The sequence below is a fragment of the Polyodon spathula genome, chromosome 16, assembly GCF_017654505.1.
Source record: "Polyodon spathula isolate WHYD16114869_AA chromosome 16, ASM1765450v1, whole genome shotgun sequence".
In the NCBI taxonomy this organism is placed as follows: Eukaryota; Metazoa; Chordata; class Actinopteri; order Acipenseriformes; family Polyodontidae; genus Polyodon; species Polyodon spathula.
The window spans coordinates 30731554-30744525 of NC_054549.1; the positions used below are offsets into that span (position 1 = coordinate 30731554).

General features: G+C 34.2%; 1 protein-coding gene across 1 annotated transcript in view; it reads right to left on the minus strand.

Annotated features, from left to right (window-relative positions):
* Nucleotides 1–667: 667 nt before the first annotated feature.
* Nucleotides 668–12972, minus strand: part of LOC121328214 (contactin-4-like) — a 79151-nt gene continuing 66846 nt past the window's right edge. The window contains exons 16-23 of the mRNA XM_041272763.1: nt 10955–11104; nt 9907–9977; nt 8759–8993; nt 7991–8106; nt 7248–7422; nt 6639–6751; nt 2414–2582; nt 668–2006 (exon numbers count right to left, since the gene is read on the minus strand). Coding sequence (XP_041128697.1) covers nt 1903–2006; nt 2414–2582; nt 6639–6751; nt 7248–7422; nt 7991–8106; nt 8759–8993; nt 9907–9977; nt 10955–11104 — 1133 coding nt within the window. The 3' untranslated portion in view covers nt 668–1902. The remainder of the gene's footprint in view (nt 2007–2413; nt 2583–6638; nt 6752–7247; nt 7423–7990; nt 8107–8758; nt 8994–9906; nt 9978–10954; nt 11105–12972) is intronic.

Here is a 12972-nt window from a genome sequence, read left to right on the forward strand (position 1 = left end):
TCTATATATATATATATATATATATATATATATATATATATATATATATATATATATATATATATATATATATATATAAAATAATTTTAACTCGCCGACTGAGAACAAGTTTGTGCTCTTAGCATACATCATTCTGTCATTCCTTGTAGCTCAAAGGGTTTTCCTTCATGAAAGAAGTTATTCAGTTGTAGAGATTTCATTTTGATGTAAACAGGGTTAAAATGGTTTGGCAATATTTTACAATGTTTTGTGTACAGTCACACATAGTTCTAACCCAACAGTACAGTGGAAAATACCCTACAAAAGAGGAAACCTCTGGCTGTCAAACAGTGTAAAAACAAAACAATGATCTGATAAATATGACATTTTTCAAGACAAACAGTGTATGGCTCAGCTCTATTGGTTATAATATACTAATATACCATAACAGACTGAGGGAGAAAAATTTCCATTTAAGTGTATGTCTGCAGTATATCTTGGGTGGGACAAGAATTCTTGTTTATCTAAAATAGTTTGTATTGAAACAAGTAGTTTCATTACTTGAGTCTCAGTACAAAAGTTGTTTAAACTTGTATATGATCACTTGATATAAAAGAAAAAATACATTTTCATTTGTTTTCAATGTGAAATATTTTATTTTGAAGGTATCTCACAGAGATGTGTACTTTTGAAGATATTGAATTAATACAACAGTATTAAAGCATCCTAGCAAACCTAAAGTACAATACGTCATTAAACAGCAATATGACACAACTTCAAACAAGAACAAAGACCAGAATATTTCTATGTCTGAAAGATTTGGAAAAAATAAATAAAAAATAAGGGGTAACAGAATTTTTGAAAAGAGAGAAATAAAAGAAAAAAACTCAAAGATTTGCAAAACCACCTTCTATTTAACAATCAACTGCAAATATGAGTAAGAGAATGCAATAGTTATTCAATAATGACATCAAACCTTGTATCACATATCTAGAGTTGGTGTATATTATCAGCACAGGGAAGCACTAGGTCACTCCAGTAACACAGAATATTATATACTATTTGTTTATCGGGATGGTTATGCTGTAAAACAGCTGATGTTCCCTAAATTACCACTTCTATTTGATCTTTTGAATATAATTTATAATCCATTAATTTGAAGTCACGGTTATTACACTGACTTGCTTGGTAATTACTTTCTGCAGTTAATTATTACAAATGTAAGCAGTGTTGCATGAGTTTAATATTCTTCTGGATTACAACTTTGCTTGAGATTTAACATTTCCATTATGCTGTTTTCATATAAAAGTATGAGCTATCAATTTCAAGTGTTACCTGTACAGTGAAAAAAAAATATCAACAGAGGTTTAAATACCCTCTGTAAAAATCCTGGGTACCTAATGTAAAATAACATAGCATTTATATCCAGAATCAGATGTAATACACAGATGCATTTTGCAGTACACAATAGAAAAACTCTTCCAAAAAACCATGATTACTCTAAAGCAAACTCATTATTGGCAAGACTTGGATTTCCTCAATCTACTGGGACAATGACTGGGACAATGACTGGGACAACTACTTTTTACTTAACTGCCCTCATCTGTACCAAAGTAAAGAAGTATTTCAGCCTTATTGACACTAAAATCATGATCCAATTAACCTGCAAATGTCTTGTCTACACGTGCAACGGCCATACACTGTTTATTTAGCATAATATGATAATTCTTACTTTCCAAGTTAAATGTTTGTTTATCTAATGATTTAGTGCATTGGATCTTCTTTTAAGGCATTTCAAAAATGTTATGGTAAATCAAGTCCATGTTCCTTATGTTCTATGCATTTTGATAATCACTTTTTCTGAATTCCTTTCACTCCAGTTTGAAACCATTTGTGCCATAAAAGGCACTCCATTGAATTGAATCACAATAACACTAATCTTGAACTTAATGAAAACACAACTGTGCTAAAAGCTGTCATTGTGCCGATATTAGATATGAAAGCACTCTGTGCCTTTGAATTCAAGCCTGTAAATAAAAAGAGAAACATAAGTGTTACAGACAGACACTTTCATTGTTTTTATAAAGAGGAAACACATTTCTGCAGGTATTTGTCATGCATTACTTTATTCCTTATATATTTAGGACAGCTATTTCACTGCAGTAACCCCTAGAGTAGAGTAGTTATCTTAGAATATGCCTTTATAAAATATATATTAATGACTGGGGTTGAATAAGGATGACAGCTGTACCAATATGAACTAACACAACATGCATAATATAGACTTTATTAACAGTAAATGGTCCAGTTCATTTCCTTTCTAAACGATTTATTTTCCTGTGTGGCAGTGCACACATTTAATGAGTCGTTTCATATCCCAAGAGACTGTTTTACCTGAAATTAATTTTAAGATAAAACAACACTAGTTTCTTACTTGACATCTTTGGAATCCTAATAGGTCCGCTGCTACTGCCATCCCCTCCATCACTGAACGTTTTTATCTCTATGAAGTAGTCTTCCCCAGGTGGAAGCTGGAGCTCCACTGATGTTTTATTTGTTTCCACAACATTTGTTCTACTGTGCCAGTTTGGCCGATATATGACCTAGAAATGACAATTCATTGCTGAATTTTACAGTTTGTATTCTGATGGCAAATATACAGTGAAACAAAAGTTACACAGGGAAAATTGCAGAATAAAAAGAGTATTGTCATTGACAGAAATATTTAAATAGATATTGTTTTAAAACACTAGTACATTGCTGGCTGGATTGACAGACCCCAATTTGCTTTTTAAGACCCTGATTAGGTACCAAAACTACTTTACTTAGATAAGGAATTAATCAAACATGTGTGATAGCCAGGGTATGTGAAACCAGCCATGTAAAGAATTCCAAATCTAGTGCTAATCTTGTCTAAATTTGCCCAAAGTTATATAACCTACTGTAAATGTCCAAATGATGTTAAACTGTTCACCTTAGATTATATGTGTGGACACATAAGTGTCTACAGTGCAGGTAATGCACATTCATTCTCATTTACACTTCAGTAGCACAGTATGACTGATAATGTTCAACCTTTAAATCAATTATGTGTAACATAACACACAAACTGTAACATTAGCGCCAAATTCACTATGGTGTTTCCATGTCCCACCGGCGCTAAATTTGCACAAGTTGCATTGCTTTTTGGGTCTTGGTGGACAGGGTGCAAAGATATACATCAGGCCTGGAGATGTTCTGAAAGGTCTGATCCAAAAGAAAGATTTCAACTCAATTTGTGTTTAGAGAGAAGTATCTCTCTATGACAGATCATCATCTTCATTGGCTTCTATTTTGATTATTTTGTCTTATTTAGAACAAATGACTTGTAAAAACATGTTCATAATTTCATATTCCATATTCCGTGGAGTTCAGAATAAAGACATTTGTAAACAAGCTTTCAGCAAAATCCGATTAGAAGCAAACAGATAGGGCACAAAGAATCATTTTGCATAAAAAGTGTGTGTTCATATTTAAGACACTTGTTTGTAAGTGACACTTGGATAAGTAATAATCTTAAAGGCTGAACCAATATGTAATTTCTTTTCGTATTAGTTCGCGTTCAGATATTTATTTATTAAATGTAAGTAAGGCAAGTAACATAATATTAAAACATTAAAAAAAAAAAAAATAGGGACAGGGGGTGAGGTGGGCTCTTTGGAGAGCATGAGCTCTTATTAGCCTTTGGCAAGTAAAACTGTCCGTTAGTATAAATAAGATTGGGCAGTCAAGACTGGCCGCCGTATTGAGCATACATGGTATCTAAGTTCTATATCTTCTTGTATTTTTAGTAATGGGCTATAGTTTTAAGGCTTTAAAAGTGATGAAGAATTGCTTGTCATATTATGTGAGCAACATTTGTGTATTGCCAGTCCACACATTTAAAAGTCTTAAATATTGCGCGTGATAAGCATGGTTACCAATGTCAGACATATTGAAGAGTGCACTGTGTGGCAGAGATTCTGCATACAAATGCGGTATTCTATTACATTTTACTTGGGTGGGTTTAACAAAAAAAATATTTAAATTGCAGATTGCAATCTGAGAGTGGTTTAACAAGCCCCAGCAGTTTTCAGTGAATTGGGCTCTAAATCTGTATAAGCAAAGCAGTTTAGGAATACTATCACAAAGCAAATTTTCTACTTCAAATGTTGATATCTTAAGGCCGGTTCTCAATTATGGGGTATATACTATTTAATTATTTATGACATTTTAAAGAAAAAAAGTGATTCCTTTCTAAGATTTTGATCTGTTCTTCCCTGCTGTTTGTAACATACTGGTGCACAGCATAAAATGTCCATATCTTAAAAGTAAGCACTGAAGCAATTGGCTCGCAATTACATATATGAAAATACAGATAGAATAGTGCAAAGAAATTTGGTCATTTAATGCACAGATACAACTGCTTTTTGGGAAGGATAATACAAGCCATCATGCTATTCAAGACAATGATCATTTGTTAGGATTCACCAGTGAGAGATTACATTTTTGTATTACAAATGCCCAAAGCCTCTAGCTAAGATGATCTGCGTTTTTCTAATGCTGCGTACAAAGGCACTGTCTTCAATTCCCTCATTCCTGAAAACTGTGCAACCATGAAAGTTCCACCTACTCAAAGGTATAATGATATCTAGAGCCCTGTTTTTCGTAAATATGAAATGCAACATATACAACTAAATAAAACAAAATGAAGATATAAAACAAAAAATTATAAATTATAAAGCAAACATAGAATTACATTTTTTAATTGGGAGGTTTATGCAGAAAATACTTGCAATCGTAGTTGTCAAAACTCAGCCGTTACCATAGACATGGTCTAAACAGAAACGGAAGCTCTGACTAGCACTTGCAAAGAAGTATAATTTGCAGCGAGTCATTTGGGAAATAAAATTGTGATGGAAGCGAAGAGACATTTGTTTCTAAAATGCCTAAACCACACATAACAATTAAACAACGCTGCAAAGAATTTCTCCTGACTTCCTGGCCAACTGTTTAATCCACTGGAGATAGCCACTTGGGCATCGGGAAACAAATATGTTGAAGGAATGTATTGTGAACATGCCTCTGCTCAGGGAAGTGGAAATGAATGATTTTGTTTGTGGTACATGAAACTAAGCGACAGTGTGATAGATGCAGTTCAGAATATTTCTGACACCTCTGAAGATACTGTTCACATCCTGTTTGGGCTGAGGTGCCAGAATACCAGCTCATGTCTCACATGCCCTGTGGTTTCTGTTGACTGTGAATTTTTTTTTTCAAAGTATTTACCGATTGTAAGTGACAGTCGACAAACCATGAAAAAAGAAAACGTAGAGTTCTGTTATAAGTTTGTGTTTAATTCTTAATTTTGAATATTTCTGCTAGATTGAAGCTCTTTATGAATATAAGCGTAAAATATCAGAATTTTCTTTCAGTAACCTGATTTTTGAGTTAATGCTGAATTGAATATTCTGAAATATTTTTTTTTTTTTGTGTTTGTTTATTTAATATCCTTCATGCTGATTAGATTTCCACTGTGCAGTAATAGAAGTATTTTTGTATTTTTATTTTATCTTATTGTATTTTTATGAGGGCATGGGAGGTATTTACAGTAAATAGGCAGTTAATAAAAAATAGCGTGGGATTCACTTACGCTACCGTTACTGCCGCTAATGAGGCAGTAACGGCACACAGGACTGTGTGGTCCAGTTTTTAAAGAAATGGGCTAGAAAAAGTACCCAGTTCAAATCCCAGCTCTGCCACTGCCTCATTGTGTGACCTCGAGCAAGTCACTTAACCTCCTTGTGCTCCGTCTTTTGGGTGAGACGTTGTTGTCAGTGACTCTGCAGCTGATGCATAGTTTACACACCCTAGTATTGTATATTGTAAAGCACTTTGTGATGGTGGTCCACTATGAAAGGTGCTATATAAAGATTATTATTATTACACCGTGTAAAAAATGTATTTATTTTTTTTGTTCCTGGGTAGTAAGTGTTATTTCCTAATTGCTTATGCCTCAAAAGTATAGAAAATGGCTATTATTCCCCACAAACTTTGCTTTTGTGACCAGGACAGTGATATTTCAAAATATTACTATTTCCAATGGGAAAACGGGCAAATGTGTGTCTTTTCGTTCACATAAAGTCAGAAAAAAACAACATATGAATCCAAATTAACATGTATTTATACTAAAGTAATACAAAAATGACTACAAAAGATTTAGAAGTGAGTAGTTTTTCAAGATTTACAATTATACTGTAAATACAATATACAAATAATAATGTAAATACAAATAATAATACAAAAATGGATGTTTAAGATTAATATATAGTTAAATCATGATGTATACTTTGTTTTTATTTATACATGTTTTTATATTTTATTAAGGTGTATCTTTAATTAAATTTGTGAAAATTAAAACAAAGAAAATAAATAAAAAAATAAAAGTAATGATGTCCAACACCACCATCACCACTCCTCCATATCCTGTGACGAACAGTTGATAATTATTTAATGTGTGTATTAGAAAAAATAACCCTTTATGACAACTTACAGAATAACAACACTATTGAGAATAATAAATAAAGCTGACAGCAGTTGGTATTCCTTTGTGTCAAGCATATGCCTACCATTCAACTCACCTTGTATCCAATAACCTCTGACTCATTTTCCATTGCTTTTACATGTTCCCAGTTCAAAAAGATCTTTGAATTAGTCAAGTTACACTGAATCTTTCCAGGAGGTTGACTGGGTGCTAAAATACAAACCAAAGAGATATGTGTTACAATTAAATCAACGTCATGTTGTGTGAAATATGTAATTGCATTTTGATGTAAATAACTTGTTTAAAAAAAAATACAAACTCCAAAACTTACATTTCTGGATTTATAAACTAAAATGGAACACTGCATCAACAAGTTAAATTACAATTATGATGCTTTGTTTATTATGTAGATGTAAATTACATACTCTCTCCAATAACAATAAGCTTACAAGCAGAGTCTCCTTGAAACAGTACAAAACAGAATTAACTTGCTTGTGGCATTTGTGTGTGTGTGTGTTTTGCACCCATAAAAACTGCTGTTGGTTAATATTCCTATCTTAAATCCCATTCATAGATGCAGTCGTAGTGTATTAATACAAAACAACACATTTACAATATATTTTTCAACAATGCCACTAAGTAATTCCCATTCATTTGCTATGCTGTACTTCCTTTGCACTGAGCACAGGAACAGATAGATACGTACGTGGCTTTTTTGTGGTGACGTTTACTGGAGCACTTGGAGGCCCTGTCCCAGCACTGTTATAAGCCTTGACTTCTATAAAATACAGTGTGCTTCCCTTTAGGCCTGTAATATTTGCTGTTGCTTCTGTTGATCTGACTTTCTGCTGTTGTAGTTCATCTTTTTCCCAGTATACAACCTGAATATTAAAATGTAAAGAATCATTAGTACTCGTAAATTGCTGTATTTATCCTAAATATATAAAGTCCATATCCACAGAGTTCTCAATAAAAGCAATAAGTCTTTATTTCATATCTTTAAAACATGGTGTTTGCTGTAAAGTTTTAAAGATATGAAACAAAGACTTGCTTTTATTGAGAACTCTGTATGAATGTGGATTTGATTTTAACATGAGTTTGTGTCTTTTTTTCCCCCTTTGCTGTGACCGTCCACTGGATGAGCTTAGTTTATGCAGCTGTCCTCGTGTTTGAAATTTTTTTTCGAACACTTTTGTAGCGCTGGCACTCACATAATATATATATATATATATATATATATATATATATATATATATATATATATATATATATATATACACACACACACACACACACTTGTTTGTATATTTATTTATTTATTTATTTATGACAACATAAAAGGGAAATACATATTTCCAAAACTAAACAGGGGAAAGGGAATTGCACTGTACAGACAACCTTTTTACCATGTCAAAAATAATCTCATTGTCAAGCAAATGAAATGTATACCTCATAACCTAGAATCCTTTCACTGCTCATTTCCCATGGCACAGGATCCCAGTATACTTCAATTTCAGAAGCAGACAAACTTCTTGCCAGTACTCTGGTTGGTGCCATACTTGGCTCTAGAGTGACCAAAGGATACGATTTGGTGTTCAAAGGTAAACAAGGGCCCGCCCAAAAAAGCGTATATGCAGTATAACAGAAACACATATAGTAACAGTTTATTTTCTACAGTGTTTTTTAATTCCTTTGTTTTTTAAAAATGCTGCCTGCTTAAAGCAAATCAAGTATGCTACTGAACTCAGAATGGGGTGAATACACATGTTTCCATGAAGAGTTTTCAAAAGGTGGCGACCAGCACGCTCTCAAAAGAAACATCCCATAACGATGTGAAAAACACAAAACAAAAATCTGTGAGAAGGGGCTGTAGTCTCTCCGTTTGTTATGTTTGTATTTTTCTTTTTTTACAGCCTACTTTTAAATTAATATTATATCTAATTATTAATTATTTTCTGCTGACTGTAGAAAAAACAGATCATACTAATAGTAAAATAATTGATGCATCACTTACATTGACTTTGTGTGTGTTACTCTCTTTGAAGTGTAGTTTATACAGAAGCAAATCTAAGGCTGTAAAAAATTGTATGGAGTAATACCAAAACCAGAAGAATCAAATTGTCTAGGGACAATTCAAAGTGTTTGCAAACTAAGAGCTAATTGATCATTGCATCTAATACTCTAAGGGCGGTTCAAATGAGTTAAAAATACACATACCCTCTTCTGCTGAATAGACAGTGGTAACCTGACTGAATGGCCCTTCTCCAATAATATTGTAGACACCAACTCTGACTTCAAACAGAGAAAGTGGTGGAATGCTTTCATTTTTAAAAACATATCTTGCAGCCTCAGCTGATGCCACCACTGTCTGCATCCATGTAGTTGTACCAGCTGGTCGAAAAGCAACGACATACCCAAACCCTTCACCATTCTGGAATTCTTCAGGAATAGGCTTTGTGTGAAAAAATGGAAGTCAAAATGGTTGAAATATGTAAGGAGAAATGCAGAAATACTTTGAAAAGATTTTGTACAGCCTTCATCTTTGTTTAAAGACAAATCATAGGGTTGAATCTAATTGATGTCACCAAACAGATATCCATCACAAAGCTAATGGTAATAAGCAAAAAAGTAAGAAATGAATATCCGAGAAGATCTTTTATCGATAATTTCAAAAAAAATTCCTAAACTTAGATCTCCAGGGATAAGGAACAATGTTACATTTGAATTATGATTTCTGAGACAGTTACTTTGACTTTAAAGGAAATTTGCATCTATCTGTACTTTCTGGAAATACATTTGCTAAAAGACCTTGGGAACCATGCTTTTATTGTTCAAAAGCACCTTGAACTTTACAAAAAGTTCTCATTCAAAATTTCATGCACTTCATTCGATATTCACAGTCATAGTTTTTTACTTGTACATTGAGGCACTATGCACTTTTTTGTGAGGCCACTGATTCGTATTGGGCATCTTTTCCTTAAATAAAAAAAATTCAATTAAAAAGATTTTATCATTAACAAATGATGCTCCTCTGGGTGTTTTTCAGAAGATTGCAACAGACTGTCTGCAATATCTTTATAATAAACAGAACATGGAAATAAATAAATGAAATATAAAACTGAATATATTCTCCAGCTGTCACAGTGACAAGTCTTTTTTTTTTTTAGGATTTAGGATTCAAACAGGAATTGGTTGTGGGAATTGCCTCAAAACAGCATTTCTGGCACTTATTTGCTCTAAATGTTTTTATACAGAATCTAAATAGAAATGTACTGGTTACTTGAATGTGGGTTTACTGTTTCTCTTTGTAGGTGAAATAACTCCATATAAAAGTGGTTATACAGGTAGACATTATGTCACCTTACCTCCCAGGTGATGACAAGTTCAGACCGACAGCCTCCACCCCCACTCACATTAGCTGGTGCCACCTCAGGGACTGTGTATTTTCAAAATAAATACATTCATTAATAAATAATAATCAACTTAAATTATTTTTTGTTGATTACTTTTCCTAAAAAACATGTACAGTAGTAGTGATGTACAGTCTTCCAAACTGTGAGATGCATTTAAAGACAGGACTAAACAGAATAGATCTTTGCCCAGGATAGGACCCTATCTGTTTTATATTTGATACAGTTTGCATTACATTTTTGTGGATGTAAGCATAAATCACACACTGTTTTTCCAATGTCAGCCTTTAGAATGATAATGTTTACCCTGGAGAGGCCCACACTACCTCATGTGAAATACTACTGCAAACATTAACTGTAATTCACATTTTAGGCACTGAAAGAGTCAGCATATAGGGACTGCCTATAGCACGTTATGGGGGTCTTGTTTGGCATGTGGGGTCCCATGGGTGTTTTTCCCTGAGTTTAATTTGGGGTTATGATAAGGGGTTGATGCTCGGGTTAAGGGGATGCTCGGGGTTAGCCGGGCGGAGCTGAGCTAGTTGCAAGATTCTGGTATGCTGTTAGAGTGGGCTGGTACACTGTAAACATTTAACGGCAGTAAATGCTTCTTTTTACCTGAGTAATGCGATCTGGAATGTCTCTGGAGGGTCAGCTGATGGGGAACACTTCAAAATTTTCTGAGCAGGTGCATTAAGCAGTATAGTCCAAATGCATTATGAACTGAATACTTTTATTTTAAAGGGGCCAATAATAAATTATGTCGACACAAATAAATGGCCAAATAAAATCCATCCCCCTTCCCACTTTTTAATATTTAAAAATCAACAGAAATCTCATCTTTGTTTGGTTAATTAATCACTGTAATAACTGCCCAGTAACACTGATCTTAGTCAGTGTTAGATTACAAGTATTTCTTATTGTTTCTGTGCAATACTTTTTGGTATATTGCTTGAAGTGTAATATATGTTTTCTCACTCTGTGTGTTACACAACGCACATACCTGCTGTTTTGGTTTTGAATTGTTTGGATGGTGCACTTGGCTCCCCAATCCCAACACTGTTGCTCGCCACCACTCTGCATTCATAATCCACCCAAGGGTTTAAATCTACTACTGTTGTTCTCAACATATTTCCAGGTATGACTTCAGGAACTATGATTTGGAGAACAAAAAACAAAACTTGGCTATGTATATTTTCTTCCAGGTATTCTGTTAAAAAGGTTTAAAATAATCTTGAATAGAACATATTACTACACATAATGTAATAAAAAGCAAATTGCTCAATGAAAAACAATGGAATTGTAAATACAATACACAAACAGATTATATATACAGTACTGTGCAAAAGTTTTAGGCAGGTGTGAAAAAATGCTGTAAAGTAAGAATGCTTTCAAAAATAGACATGTTAATAGAGTATATTTATCAATTAACTGAATGCAAAGTGAGTGAACAGAAGAAAAATCTACATTAAATCCGTATTTGTTGTGACCACACTTTGCCTTCAAAACAGCATCAATTCTTCTAGGTACATTTGCACAAAGTCAGGGATTTTGTAGGTATATAGTCAGGTGTATGATTAAACAATTATACCAAACAGGTGCTAATGATCATCAATTCAATATGTAGGTTGAAACACAATCATTAACTGAAACAGAAACAGCTGTGTAGGAGGAATAAAACTGGGAGGAACAGCCAAACTCAGCTAACAAGGTGAGGTTGCTGAAGACAGTTTACTGTCAAAAGTCATACACCATGGCAAGACTGAGCTCAGCAACAAGACACAAGGTAATTACACTGCATCAGCAAGATCTCTCCCAGGCAGAAATTTCAAGGCAGACAGGAGTTTCCAGATGTGCTGTCTAAGCTCTTTTGAAGAAGCACAAAGAAACGGGCAACATTGAGGAACGTAGACATAGTGGTCGGCCAAGGAAACTTACTGCAGCAGATGAAAGACACATCATGCTTACTTTCCTTCACAATCGGAAGATCTCCAGCAGTGCCATCAGCTCAGAATTGGCAGAAAACAGTGGGACCTTGGTACACCCATATACTGTCCGGAGAAGTCTGGTTAGAAGTGGCCTTCACGGAAGACTTGCGGTCAAAAAGCCATACCTCCGACGTGGAAACAAGGCCAAGCGACTAAACTATGCACGAAAACACAGAAACTGGGGTGCAGAAAAATGGCAGCAGGTGCTCTGGACTGATGAGTTAAAATTTTAAATATTTGGCTGTAGCAGAAGGCAGTTTGTTTGCCGAAGGGCTGGAGAGCGGTACACAAATGAGTGTCTGCAGGCAACAGTGAAGAATGGTGGAGGTTACTTGCAAGTTTGGGGCTGCATTTCTGCAAATGGAGTTGGGGATTTGGTCAAAAGTAATGGTCTCCTCAATGCTAAGAAGTACAGGCAGATACTTATCCATCATGCAATACTATCAGGGAGGCATCTGATTGGCCCCAAATTTATTCTGCAGGATGACAACGACCCCAAACATACAGCGAAAGTCATTAAGAACTATCTTCAGTGTAAAGAAGAACAAGGAGTCCTGTAAGTGATGGTATGGCCCCCACAGAGCCCTGGGCCAACCTACTTGCCAAGTTCCTTCAAAAACTGTTTGTAAGTGTACCTAGAAATATTGATGCTGTTTTGAAGGCAAAGGGTGGTCACACCAAATATTGATTTGATGTAGATTTTTCTTCTGTTCACTCACTTTGCATTTTGTTAATTGATAAATATAAACTGTTAACATGTCTATTTTTGAAAGCATTCTTACTTTACAGCATTTTTTCACATCTGCCTAAAACTTTTGCACAGTACTGTGTGTGTGTGTGTGTGTGTGTGTGTGTGTGTGTGTGTGTGTATATATATATATATATATATATATATATTATATATATATATATATAATATACACAAATCGCAGTTAAGTTCTGCAATTAACACGTTCATTTCTTTGGAGATTAATGTTTTAATGCACGTTAAACGTGCATTTGTCTTTATTATTTCTTGACATTTAGTTTTTCT